The following is a 14,847-nucleotide window of genomic DNA, read 5'->3' as shown; positions in this document are numbered from 1 at the left end:
GCTATGAGCTTTAGGTTTAACTGGAGGAAGAATTGGAGCAGGAGGAAAGAGTATGCATAATTAAACGGTCTGGTCAAACTGTGGTCTGTTTGAGTAGTATCTCAGCTCTGGTTCTTTGAGATGGCCCCAGAGAATCTTTATTATCAGAGGAAGGAATTTTTATTTGCTGCTCAAAATGTTTATCTATCAGAATTATGATCCTGGAAGGGGGCAATTCAATTCCTCTGAGATGATTGCTTCTGCTTGGGGGAGCAGTCTCATATAGGGTGATCTGTCTTCAAGGCTCTGCTGTTCCTGGAAGGTGTAGGGCAATGACTATAGACTTCTAGGATGCTATGCCACTCCAGAGGTCTGGAACAGGTGCTGCAAATGCTGTATCTCTATTCTCTCCACCCAATAACTTTTTCTGCTTCTATCAGCCTTGGTTAGTTTTTCTTGATGCAATTCATCCAGTTAGAATGGCACACATGATCAGATCAGGTGGTTTAATAAAATGAAGGTACACTATTTCTACTTTGTTTTATTAGTTTATTGATTTGCAGTGACTTTTGCTTGGCTCCTTCTCAGGGATCATTTTTCTTGGATGATTTTTGTTTCAGTAATGCTGATCTGTTAAAGAGGATTTTAGCAATCAGCTTTTTTTGTTCTCCTTTTTCTTTGTTTTTTTTTTTGAAATGTGAGCTGTGTGGCTCAGGACAACCAAATTTTAATTGCCTGTAATTCACCTTAGGTAGGAAAAAAATCAGGTAAAGAATTTAAAGGAAAACAGGGAAAGGAACAAAATCAGTGTCCAGTGCAGGAAAGTATCACAATAAAACTGTGACCTTACTTAATTGGTTTATTTTATAGATAAGAAATTTGTAATTAGGAACATAGAACTAAAGGCTGAACTACAACTGTTATCTCTTGACTCTTAATCCAGGGCTACTGCCTTTGTCTATTATATCAAAAAGCAAAAATGACTGGAAAGCAAGCTAAGATCAGGTTAAATTCAGCCCAGTTAATTATATTTGTGTGTGATAAGAATTTACATTTTGAAAAGCATTTTATAATTACAAAGCACTTGCATCTTAACTGCTAAAAATAAGATAGTATTTTTCTAAAAATGTGTTGGAATTCTTGTCCTATTATTATTATTATTATTATGTACCGGGAATTAAACTCAGGGGTGCTTAACCACTAACCCACATCCCCAGTCCTTTTTAAATTTTTATTTAGAGACAGGGTCTCACTGAGTTGTAGTGCCTCACTAAGTTGCTGAGGCTGGCTTTGAACTCCAGATCCTCCTACCTCAGCCTCCCAAGTCACCTCAGCCTCCCAAGTTTATGGAAGTACAGGCATGAGCCACCATGCCCCCCACCCCAGCTTGTCCTATTATCTTTAAAACATCTTTTCTTCCTCTGAATTCCCTGTCTCCTTTTTCTATTTATTTTAGTTTTGAAGTTGTAGCTACAAAATTAGTGTGTTAGGAGGAAAGCGTTTTTATAATGTCTCTGAACAAAAGAAACCATCATAAAAATATATTGGATGTTGTTATCAATCTCCATTTTGCCAACGAGGAAACAGAAGCCTAGAAAGATTAAATAACTTGGTCAAAATTAAATAACCATTAAATGGCAGAGCCATGACAAGGTTCATTTAAAGAAACAAAATATGCATTGAGCAATTTAATGTTCTAGATTAATTAAACAAAATATAGTGCTAGTTAACTCCTAGGTAACCAGAAATTTCCATATTCAACATATTACATTTGAAACTGTTATTACTGAAGTTTTTATTGTATTTTTTTTCAACTGGTCAACCATTAAATACTTTTCTACTTATAGAAGATTCATGTAAGTAGGATTCAGATCTGTAGGAAGACTGACCTCTAAATCTATAAATAGACAAAATATCTTAACTCAAAAGCACTTCTTGCATCACTTGACTATATAGATTCTTCAAAGATGGAAAGTTGTGATTCTCAAATATTCCCAAATAAACCAAAAACTGATGATAGACGTGCGCGGTGGGGCACGCATGTAATCCCAGTGGCTTGGGAGGCTGAGGCATGAGGACTACAGGTTCAAAGCCAGCCTCAGCAAAAGGAAGGCGCTAAGCAACCCAGTGACACCCTGTCTCTAAATTAAATACAAAATAGGGCTGGGGATGTGGCTCAGTGGTTGAGTGCCCCTGAGTTCAATCCCCAGTACTCTCCCACCCCCATCCCCCAAAAAAGTCGAGTGAGGAATGCCTTTAAGTGAATGCTAAAGAGTCTGGCATCACAATTGGGAATGAAAATATGCAGAAAAAAATGGTGAGATGTAGGCAGGTAGTCTCCCAGTTATGTAAACAATATAAACCTTTCAGCAGACTTGAGGCGGCTGTCAAGTCTTTCCGAAGTCTAATTAATAAAGGTATTTTGTCAGAGGCGTGTTTCCTTTTTTCAATCACACTTCAAAACAAAGGCACGTCACCTGCTCAAAATCCAAGGGCATCCCTGTCACGCCAGTAGTCCAATTCCCCTAGCCACGCCCCCTCAGCGCTTTCAGCGGGGCCCCGCCCCTTCCACCGCCCACTTCCTGGAAACCGAGCGTCTTTTCACCTCCTTCTCGGAACGTGATTGGCTGCTGCGACAACCGCTAACGGCTGTGTAATTTAAACCTGAGCTCTGGTTGCGGCTGCGCGCCGAGCTCCGGGACCTGGGTGGCGGTTCCCCACGCTAAATGAGCGGTAAGTCAGTGACCTGTGACTCTAGTGTGGCCGTCCCCAGAATGGCAGAGTCTGTGCCTTTCTCGAGCTGCGCCTCCTGGGTCTGTCAGCCTGGCCTCTGGCCCGTCCTCTGCGCTTCCGGATCCCGACTGCTGCCGCTGCCCGGTTATGGGGGGCTGGTTCTTTTCTTAGGCTCTGCTGGGTTTAAACGACCTGCTGGGCCGGGGTAGGGCGGGGGCCGTCGAGCCACCAGCTCCTCGAGGGAAAGGGTTTCTGTCTTTGTGACTGCTCGATTCCCTGCTTCTATAAAGATTTCCAGTGCTCGATACAAACTACGGAATGATTGTTAGGGATGCTGGCTGTAAAGGTTCGAGGGAGGGAGCTCACTCCTTTGGAGCGCTCCTTTAGAAGAGAAGCTGGCCTGAGGCGAAGAGTGATGGAAGACTGGGGAGAACTTGAACTTGAACTGGGTCTCCTTGAGGTACAGGTAGGATTTAAGTAAAATAGGAGTGATGCTGTTTTTAGATGAAGGATCTTATTCAGGAGAATTGGATGTGGACCAGAATATTTTGTATTTAGAGAGAGCCGAGATGCGGGCTGGCTAGGAGCTACAGATATTGAGTGCTGTCTATGTAGCAGGTCGCATACAAGGCACTGTACATACGTGGGCTCAGTGCCTTATATACTATAATTTTATATAGTATAAAATTATTTTAATCTGGAAATTGAGACTTAAGAGATGTTGAAATTACTTAGCTGTGAAATGTTGAAACTGGGGCTCCACTGAGTTCTAACCACTGTCTCTAATGTCTGTTTAGATGGTAACTCACCCTGGAAGGATATTCCAGTGGTGTGGTTCTGACTTCTGTGGTGCTCTTTGGTGAGGTCATTGATATGGGATGTGACAGTCGGGAAGGGCAGAGGACAGACTTCCTTAACAGTGTTAAGGAAGACATTAAGGAAGAGTCCCTGATTTCTAGCACGAGCATTTGTATGGGTGATAGCTCTGTTTATTAATTTAGGACTTGTGTAAGAATCAGCTTATTGGGGAGGGCAGTTCAGCTGTGGTTTCCTAATTAGTAAAATGAAATTTGATTTTCCTGACTGGAGTTTTTTGGTTTTTGTTTTTTGTTTTTTTTTTAGTAATGGATTTGGTTTTTATGTTAGGTTATCTTTCAGATATGTGAGATGCAGTAGTTTGTATGGAGGTTCTGTGTTCTTGTGTTTTACTGCCAATGGAATAGAGAGTGATCTTTGATTTTTATTTTTTTTTTTTAGTTGTTGATAGACCTTTATTATATTTTATTTATATGTGGTGCTGAGAATCAAACCCAGTGCCTTACCCATGCCAGGCAAGCACTCTACCACTTAGCTACAACCCCAGTCCCATGATCTTTGATTTTAAAGTTTATTTTTGATGAAATTTTTGGAAGCTGCATTGAGTCTTAATTTTTTTAATGTCTTTAGTTGTTGATGGACCTTTATTTTATTCACTTATTTATTATATGTGGTGCTGAAAATCGAACCCAGTACCTTATACATGCCAGGCAAGTGCTCTACCACTGAGCCACAACCCCAGTCCCAAGCCCTAATATTGAAAGCGTTCTTCGTTCAACTTCTTCTCTCTTCTAGAAATTCCTTCTAAAATTATTTGCCCATTATTTTCTTGACATCTGCTCAATGCTTTCAATAGACCCATTCCAATATTGGGCAGATTTTACTATTGGAAAGTTCTTTCATTCATCCCTACTCATTTTTTTTCTACAAATGTTTATCTAGTAGCTGCTATATGCAAGGAACTGTTCTAGGCTCTGAGAATAGAGCAACAAACAAACTTGATAAAAAAAATTCATGACCCCACTATGCTTACATTTCAGTAAGAGAAAACATAACACATTAAATAAGAAAATTACTTAGGTTTTTGTTAGACTGATAAGTCAATGGAGAAAAATAAACCAGGAAAGGGAAATGGTGACAGATGTGCAATTGTAAATAGTTTGAATGGGAAGCCTTATTAAGAAAGGGATATTTGAGCAGAGACTTGAAGGAAGTGAGCAACCCCTATAGTTTTTGAAGGAAGAGTTGATAGGAAGGAAAAAAAGGAATGCATTGGCTCAGCACTGGAAGCGTGTCAAAGTGGCCCAAGTGGCAGGAACTTAGTGAAAAGGTAAAAAAGGTATGTAGATAGGGGAGTTGAGAAAGGGAAGAAGTAACAAATTGTATAGTACTCTGTAGGCTATCACAAAGATTGAGTGACATGGAAGGCCACTGGAGGTTTTTATAATGTAGGAGTTATTATATGAATTTATTAAATTTAGTAGGATGTTTCTGGTTGCTGCTTTGAGAATAGACAGTGAGGGAGAAGATAGTAGTAATGACACCATTTAGGAAATTGTAGCAGTAATGTATATGAAAGAGAATGTCATCTTGGATCAGAGTGGTAGCAGTACATATAGTGGTAAGTGACCCATGGAGATATATTTTGAAAGCATGATTGATGATAAGAGTGGATGTGGATATGAAAGAAAGAGAAGTTTCTGTCTTGAGCAACTGGAAAGATGGATTTACCATTAAATGAGATGAAGAGAACATGGTGGAACAGGTTCCGGGTAAGGGGAATTTAGGACATGTTAAATTTGAAATAATAATAAACATTTAAATAGGAGATGAGGAGTGAGCAGATGAATTAATCAAGTTCAGGGAAGAATGTAGATTGAGAATATAAATGTGAGAATCATCAGCATTAAGATTTAAAAGTCAGGGGCTGGGTTATGACTCAATGGTAGAGCACTTGCTTAGCACATGTGAGTTACTGGGTTTGATCCTCAGCACCACATAAAATAAATAAAGATTGTGTCCATCTACAACTAAAAAAATATATACAAAAAAAAAAGATTTAAAAGTCAGGACACTGAATGATAGCCCCAGGGTGAATATGTAAATAGAGAAGAGATGAGATCCAAGAGTTGAGATCTGGGTAACTCCAATGTTATTAAAGATATAAAGAATAACCAATAGAAAAGACTAAGACAGGAGAAAACTCAGAAGAATGTGCTGTTTTAGAAGCTAAGTGAAAGAAACTATGTCAAAAGAAGGGAATGATCTGATTTAAATGAGAATTGGACTTTTGAACACTGTTATTTGATTTAACAACATGGTAATTTAGTGACCTTAATGAAGAGTTTCTATAAAGTAATGGAGAAAAATCATTGTAGCAGCATATAAGACTAGGAGAGGAAGAATTAGAGATAGCAGGTATAGAGCAGTATAAGGGACCACTTGTATTTTTTAAAATGTTTCATTTCCATGCATTTGCACATACCTTTCCTTCTCCCTGCAATTCCTGTCCTAATCTGGATGCCTGACAAGTTTTTAAAGTTTTGTTCATTCAACAAATATTTATTGTGTTCATAGCATTCACTAGGCACTGTTCTCTTTCAGCTGGAAACCAAATCTGAATAAAATATACAAAAATGCATAATCTCATGGAACTTAGATTCTACTTGGGGAAGACAGACAATACATTCTATAGTATGTTAAATAGTTATTTAAATGCTATGAAAAAATAGACAGTGTAAGAGTGATCAGTCAGTCATGCTAGGGGAAGGAGCTAGTTTTAAACGGCCTCACTAAGAAGGTGACATTTAAACGAAGACTTGCAGAAACAGTGTATATCTGGAAGAAGAACTTTTTAAATAGAGGATATTTATTCTAAATAAAAAATAAACAATACAAAGGACCTGAGACTGAAGAGTGCCTAGGAGATGTCAGAAATATTTGGATCTTGCTGACCAATGTGACCTGACAGGAATGAGCTATAGGGAGAGAAACAAGAGTTGAGATATAGTGATTGGAAGAAGGGGAGATGGCAGAGAGACTTCTTGACTTGTAAAGACTTTAGAGAATAATAAGAACGATTTGAAAGTTTCAAAATATATAAACTTATCTGCTGTAGGGAGGGCAGTAGTAGAAGTAGGGAGCCAAGAGCCTATTGCAAAAATTCAGGTGAGACAAGATAGTGCCTTGGAGTAGGATAGTAACAGTGGACATACCAAAGAGGTCAGAGTTTAAATATATTGTGAAGGTAAATTGGGATGTGAGGGAAAGTTTTGGCATGAGCAACAGGAAGAATGGAGTTGCCATTAACTGAAATGGGGAAGGCTCTTAGGAGAGCACTTTTGGCTAGGTTAAATTTGATACACCTATATTGGATAACTTGTTTTGGTTGTTCAGTTGAATTGTGGTATAGTCAGTTGGCTATTTGAATCCAGGGAAGTTCAGGAAAGAGATCCAAATTAGAGACATAAATTCTGAGAGTTTTATTATCCAAATGGTATTTTAAGCCATGAGGACTATGAAACTATGAAATCGTACATATAAAGTCCAGCAGAGAACCTATTATATGACCTATAAAAGTGACTGTGAGGGAGAAGCTAGTTAGGTATGCATGTATGGCTCGGGGGTGGGGTGGGGCTTAGGATCAGGAGTATGGTATCTAGAAGTCAAGGAAAAAGTGTTTTTGAGTAAGATGGAATTAACCATATCAAATTCATATAGATCCTGATAAATCAGTTAGATGTGGACTGAGAATTGACCATGAGATTTAGCAGTGCAGAGGTCATTAGAGATCTTGGCAAAAACAGTTTAGGTGTAATAGAGTGAATGCATGGTTGAAATAGGTTTTTGAGAGAATTGCAAACTCGCATAGATAATTCTTTCAAAGATTTTTGCTGTAAAGATCTGAAGACAATTGGAGTAGTATTCTGAGGAAGTGGGAATGAGAGGGTTCTTTAAGATGAGGGAAATAGCAGTACACTTACGTGTTGATGAGAATGATCCAGCGGAGATGGATTTAGAGGAGAGAATTGTTGGAGTTGTGTTTTTGAGAAGGTGGAAAGGCATGGGGATCCAGTGCATATATTTATATCTAAGTAAGGCAAGCTTGGCTCTAGATAGGAATACAGACAGTTCATTTATAGCTACAGGATAGAAGACACAGATGGGATGACAGGGGTAGGTCACTGTAATGGGAATTTTGAGAAAGTTTTCCACTTTACTTCAATGTTCTCAGAGAAAATAAAAGTGAGCCAGGATTTGAAATTATCAGCTAAGAAAAAGAAGTGACCCAGAGGATGGTAGGGGACAATAGCAATGAGGGGTACAGAGTAATGGAATCTAGTGATAGTCTGTTCAAGACTGGGAATTTTTAGGGAGAAAGGAGTTTGGTCTGCAAATATGAATATGATGTGGCCTCTAGAAGGGAGATGGGACAAAAAGTAGCCCTTGCCTATTCTCCAGGGCTGCTGGAAAGTCTGTATCCTCGGGAGAGAGGCTGGTTCAAGAGGATGGAGTGAACATTTAGAAAAAATATTGAGGCTAGAGAGGTTTTGCTAACAATGGATTGTGAGTTTCAGAGGACTTAAGGAGTTGGGCATGGGGAGAAATGGAGACCACAATCATTTTCTGTGGCTACTGTGGCAAATTACTGCAAACAAGGTAGCTTAAAACAACAGAAATTTATTTTTTTAGAGTTCTGGAGGCTAAGTCCAAACTCTACTATTTACTGAGCTGAAATCAGAATGTCTGCAGAGCTGCTCTCCTAGAGATTCTAGGAAAGAATCCATTCCTTGCCTCTTTCAGTTTTGGCCATCTGTGGCTTGTGGCCGCATTGCTTCAATCTTTGCTCTCCCCTCTGAGAACAGTATTTAAGTCCTACCTGGAGAATCTCTCCTTTACATAGGATCCTCAATTTACTCAAATCTGCAAAGAGTCTTTTTCCACATCAAGTTTAGAACCACATATCTTTGCTGGGGTGCGTTTTTCAGCCTACGTAAGATTAAAAGAGGGTTGTAGAGAGCTGGAGAGGGATTAGAAGGAGAGAGATAGGGTGACATGGGAGTTTAGGGATTCTTGTAATCAACATAAGGAGCACAGTGAGAGATAGTCCTTTGGGCTCAGAGTAAGTAGTAGTGGAGGGACTGAGTACTTTCAGGTGCCTACCTCCAATAGATGACAGGGGTTTTTCTAAAAATCTGCAGGTGAAGTTTGAGAGACTTGGGAAAGGAATACAGGCTTGGGAGGTTGGTCTTTTCCAAGTACTTGGCTCCACATCAACTGCACTTTCTCATTGAAACTTTTTCTGATCCTTTTCCTCTGCCCAGGTAGAGTTAATCACTTCTGTGTATTGTGCATTAGAACCACAGTTCTTTTCATACTATAATTGAATTATTTCTTTATCTTTCAGTTTTTAATTAGACTTTAAGGTCTAATAGGCCATAAATCTAATAGACAAATAGTCAAGTTTAAAGTTTCCTTCCTATTTCTCTAATCCCTCTCCCTTTTTTCAAATTAGGCATATGTCTTCTGTGCTTCCATTAAACTTCCTTCATTGTATTAAAACAGTCTGTACCCACACTGGATTATTTATTTTTTGAGAGCAGAGATCATAACCTTTCCTCTGTTCTCAGTACTTAGTCTAGTGCCTGGCATATAGGTTTGAATGAAAAAAAAATAGTCATTTACCTTTTTGGATTCTACTTTAAATTACTTTTTATTGCTTCCATACATTCAGATGTTATGTGAAGAATTTTGCAGATACTTATCTCTGAAGGGCATAAATTTTAGAATATGATTATATTACCCTTTCCTGTGGTGTTGGTGGATTCTGTTATTGAAGTATCTTGGTTTGGGGTGATCTGTTCCTTTTACTTGTATTAATACTATTATTAATAACTCCTACCTCCCATCCTTTGCCCTTTTTTTTTTCTTTCATTTCAGTGATGGAGTACCCAATGATGGAAGCTAACTCAATTACCTCAGGAATTAAGAGAAATGTGAAAGACAGAAGAATTTCAAAGACTAAGTTGAATGTTTCTCTTGCTTCAAAAATCAAAACAAAAATAATCAGTAAGTACCATAAGTTTTAAAGTATACTCACACTTTTACTTTTCTTGGAGAATTGATATATTTGCTATCTTATTTCATCAAGAATAGAAAACTATGCTAGGCATGGTGGCACACACTTGTAATCCTAGCTACTCAGGAGGCTGAGGCAGGAGGATCACAAGTTTGAGGCCAGCCTTAGCAACTTAGTGAGATCCTGTCTGAAAGAATAGAAAATTGCTAAACCTACTGTTTTGTTAGTTGTAGTTTTTTCCCCCATTTGATCCTTCCTCTGTCCTTCAGCTCCTGTTAATTGAGTAGTTTTGTTGATTTTTTTCTTAGTGGTGACAGCTGAATTTTCAACAATGAGGTTTGGGTGACCCAAGGCAGCTACCTCTTATGCTGCAAAGAAAATACCAAAGTGACTTCTCTGGAAAAGAGCTAAAAAGAGTAATAGATTGTTCTGGCATGCTGTGGCAATTGGATGGTAACCTAGAGTGGCGTTGGCATAGAGTGGCGTTGGCATAGAGTGGGGTGCTGTAGTAGGTTATTTTATATAGCCAAAGCTCACTATGAAGATACTAAATGCCTTGGGAATGGGATTTCATGAATTCATGAAGGGGCGGGGGGAGGGGATACAGGGGAAACTCCCCAGAATAAATTCTTACTAATTCTATAAATTATTTGAATTGGTTTATATCCATTTTAGTTGGAATGGAGGAAGTGTCCTTTGTAGTTACATTTCCTGCTGCTATATCTCCTCTGAAGGATAGTTGTGTATGTGTGATGAAATAAATAAGCCTTGAGCATCTTTAAATCATGATGTTGCTCCTGTCTAGGTCTCTAGGGCCATCTTGTATGTTAGCCCATCTCCTATAGTGGCTGAGTCCTTCTCTCTTTGGCAGGACCCATTGTGCACCCCCTATTATAAGGGATATGTTGTGCTTGAGGAATACAACCGGAAAATTGCTATTATCTTTAGCTTCTGGAAATTTTGAACTGGTTCTAGTCTTTTTCCACCAGCTATACCAAGGAGTGCTATCTGAAACTACTCTCTCAATGCTAAAGATAAAGCTACTTTTTGGACCCTGATTTTTAGTTGCCCAAATTTTCTCTGAATATCTAAAAATATTATTACATTTTATAAAACATATTTTACATAAACTATACTTTTATCCAGTGGAATATGTTATTGGCACATGGTAAGATATAAATCCAAATTATAAAAATATAATTATGCTTTAAGTGTACAAAGGGAACATATTACATTCAAGATGAGTTAAACCAAAGAATGCACACTGAAATTTCTTTGCTACCAACAGAATAGCATTTCAGTAGTGATTTGAATCATATTTGCATAGTACATTTAAAGCATACAGGTCAGGTTTAGATTGCAGTCCCTGCCTAAAAATAAGAGATAGGCTCTTTTGGATGTAAGTAGGAGATCCCATAGTTTTGACTATTGTCCAAAATTACAGTAAGGATGCCCCCTTCCACTTGATGTTCTTTTGGTACCAGGGATTGAACCCACAGGTGCTTAACCACTGAGCCACATCTCCATCATCCCTCTTCCCCCTTTTATTTTGGTACCACGATTGAGACAGGGTCTTGCTAGGTTGCTTAGGGCCTTGCTAAATTGCTGAGGCTGGCCTCAAACTTGTGATTCTCCTGCCTCACTTTCCTAGTTGCTGGGATTACAGGCATTCATTACCTTGCCCGGCTTCCACTTGAGGTTTAAAAAATGGACTTTGGGAACATAAAATTATTTATCCAGTTCTGGAACTATAGAAACTGGCTTTCAATGTTTCACAGATTGACTATCTCAATTCCTATGAGACATTGCCAGTTAGAGCTGTAGGATCAGCTTTTCTGTTTTACCTTCTATTTAAAAGTAGGAAAGAAGGTAGGGCAATAAGTATCTAGAGTTCATTTTCATGGTTGATCTAACTGTCTAGGACACTGGGTCTGTATTCCTGTGCTTCTCTTATTCTCAACTTCATTTATATACATTTTGCTCTCTTTGCAACTCTTTTCTTCATCTTCTATGTAGCTTTTATTTCTTCATCTTAAACTCTGGGTACAGTTTTTTTCAAAATGACATCTGTATTGTTATTTTTTTCTAGCATTTAGTTCAAACTTATAAATGAAATACATTTTTTAAAAATAGTTTTACTAAGGAATATAAAAATTTCTTAAAGCATAAATTTAATATTAACTCATTTTTTTTACAGACAATTCTAGTATTTTTAAGATTTCTCTAAAGCACAACAATAGAGCATTAGCTCAAGCTCTTAGTAGAGAAAAAGAGAATTCTAGAAGAATTACAACTGAAAAGACAGTGTTGCAAAAAGAAGTGGAGAAACTGAATTTTGAGAATGCATTTCTCCGTCTAAAACTAAATAACTTGGTATGGAAACTATATTGTTTTTGAATTCTAACGTGTAATTAGAATCTTTTAATTGCATTATTATAGAAATTAAAAATGTTTTTTAAGTCTTTGATTTTGTAAAGAAGCATTGATAATCAATATGCTATGTAAATTTGTGTTAAAGGACCAACATCTAATGGGTAATAAAATAGTTAACTTCAGTCTAATTCTAAATGTGTGCTGTGTGCTCTGCAAACCAGTATAATTTTGTGATGCACATTTGATTGCTTATCATAAGCAAAGCTTGGTGCTTTAGTACATTATAGAAGGATGAGCTAAATTTCTCCTGGGAAATGAAATGAAGACCCTCCCAGGGTGTTGGTGTTTGTATTCTCCTTTAATGGTAGCATTTCCCTGGCTACAAACCAAATATAATGAAGGTTGTAATTGTTACTTTTTCTTTGAACTTTCAACTCTCTGTCCATAGGCTGGGCAGTGAGAGCCAGTGATCAGCTAGGCTGCAACTATAGATCTAAATCTAAAATGAGTAGAAATTAATTTAAAATGGAGAAGTGACCTGTAATACTCAAAGATTAAATATCTCTTACCAATTATGTTTACTTGCTAGGTGATATATTATTATAAGAAAATAGAAAAATGTTTATAGGAAAATTTATAGTTGATATCTCAAAAGCATTCAAAATGTCTGTGTGTATGACTATTTGGACTATTCAATGTAATGCCTTTTTATCTCAATGTAATCTCCATAGAAAACAATTGAATCTTCTCACATTGACAGTGTTCACAAATGTATTGTATTATAATAAACTCCAAATCTTAACTGATTAAAAGAGGTCTCTCTTTATTTTACATATACAGAATAAGAAGCTTATTGAAATAGAATCACTCATGAACAATAACTTAATAACTGCAATTGAAATGAGCAGTCTTTCTGAGGTAAGTGAATTTGTGTGAGGATAATATTTTTTAGCATTATTGAGGATAATTGAGAATAGCTAAATACCATCAAGGTTAGAGATTCATATTTTAAACCTTGTGCAAAGAAGTGATAATATCCATTTTTAACTGGCTAACAGCACATTATTTCATGTAATTGGTTATTGAAATTATTACATAAAATTTAGATATCTATTAAAAGTAATAGGGTTACATAGCTCATTGAAATACAATGGCCTCTAAACAGACTCAGAAATAAAAACTTAATAGAAAGGTAGGCATTTCAAATTAGGAAGAATTTATATTATTTTAAAATAAAAGATAGAAACAATTGGAAAAACTATTTATGGGGTGGAAATAAGAGGCAGATTCTATTTTATAGCATTCTCCAAAATAAATTCTAGATGGATTTAAATGTAAACAAGGGAATCATTAAAATTGTGAAGAAAATGCTAGTGAATTCAAGTTAGGTGGAAGAAATTGTTTTATACCTAAGCAAGTGCTATACCATTGAACTATATCCCCAGCCTTTTTTTTTTTTGGACAGGGTCTTGCTAGTTTGCCCAGGGATAGCCTGGAATTTTTGATCCTCCTGCTTCACTCAGCCTTCCAAGTAGCTAGGATTACAGATGCATCCTATGTCTGGATATAGCAAAGTTTTGTATATACTGTCTACAGTTTCTCCTGTACCACCCCTGTTAGGTTTTCACCACTAATACTGCTATTCTGAAAATCACCATTAATGTCAATGTTGCAAAACTCTACAGATAAGCCTTGGTCTTAATATTGACCGTTTTATGACTTTTAGAAGACCACACATACCTATGTCTTATCCTAACTCTCTAGCTATTATTTTTCATCCTGTTTGCTGGTTCTTCTTTATTTTCCTGACTTAGTTCATCAATCTCATGGTTTTATTTACCACCATGTACTGTTAACTCCTGAATTTGTGGCTCCAGCCTGGCTGTCTCCTCTGAACTCCACATGATACTTATCCAGATACCTGCTTGACACCTATTTGGCCATTGAAAGGTATCTCAAATTTCACTTTTGCTACCAAACTGGTTTCTTTGAGGTCTTTATCTGAAGTATTTTCCTATCTTTTTTCTTGCCCAATCTTTGATCCTTTAGTCAATCCTTTTAGCTTTGTCCTTATGATCTGTCCAGAATTCTACCTTTTTTCACAACCTTCTTTCACCACCCATGGCCATGATACCACCATCTTTTACCTGAGTATTGTAATGGCATCCCAACTTGAGCTTCTTGCTTCTGTTCTCTTAGCTCTGCACTCTTCTCAAGACAAAATAAAAGCCACAGTGATGCTGTTAAAATGTAGTCTCTGCCTAAAACCCTCCAGTGACTTCATCTTATCTCTTGCCCAGTTTGATCTGAAAACTGAAACTCTTGTCGTTTCTCTCATCTCATAAACTCCTCTTCCCTCCATTCACTCTAACTTCTTCAATCCGCAGACCCCCGCCCACTCCCTTGAGCACAGATGAGCTGCCACTTTGAGCACCTCCATACTTGTTCTTCCTTCACATCTTGGCTCCAATATTTGTGAGCTCCCGTGTGAAGCTTTCCTTGGCTCCTCTGTATAAATTTAAACACTTGCCCATCCCACCCTTCATTTTATATCTTGCTTCCCTGCTTTAGTTTTTCTCCTTGACCCCTTTTTATACTATATAATATATAATTTTACCCATTAATTTTGTTTTATTCATCCCACCAGAATGTAACTTGATTACAAGGATTTTTGTGTGCATGCAGGAACAATGTCTAGAACGTAATAGAATGCAGTTAATTTGCTTAGTGTTTTTTTTTTTTTTTTTTTTTCTCATTGAGAATGAGGCTTTGCGTGGGTTTTGATTTATTTTGAGACGGTCTCAGTTTGTTGCCCAGGGCTTCGCTCTGTTGAACTGGGCTTCAGTTATCCTCCTATCTCAGCCTTC

At 37.5% G+C, this 14,847-nt stretch overlaps 1 protein-coding gene across 2 annotated transcripts in view; it reads left to right on the top strand.

Annotated features, from left to right (window-relative positions):
* Nucleotides 1-2,625: 2,625 nt before the first annotated feature.
* Nucleotides 2,626-14,847, top strand: part of Sgo2 (shugoshin 2) — a 31,627-nt gene continuing 19,405 nt past the window's right edge. For both annotated transcript variants that reach the window (XM_071618941.1, XM_071618940.1), the window contains exons 1-4: nt 2,626-2,712; nt 9,469-9,597; nt 11,805-11,980; nt 12,821-12,898. In XM_071618941.1, coding sequence (XP_071475042.1) covers nt 2,706-2,712; nt 9,469-9,597; nt 11,805-11,980; nt 12,821-12,898 — 390 coding nt within the window. In that variant the 5' untranslated portion in view covers nt 2,626-2,705. The remainder of the gene's footprint in view (nt 2,713-9,468; nt 9,598-11,804; nt 11,981-12,820; nt 12,899-14,847) is intronic.

This window comes from Marmota flaviventris, chromosome 11 (genome assembly GCF_047511675.1).
Source record: "Marmota flaviventris isolate mMarFla1 chromosome 11, mMarFla1.hap1, whole genome shotgun sequence".
Classification (NCBI taxonomy): domain Eukaryota; kingdom Metazoa; phylum Chordata; class Mammalia; order Rodentia; family Sciuridae; genus Marmota; species Marmota flaviventris.
This window is presented reverse-complemented; position numbering and strand designations above follow the sequence as displayed.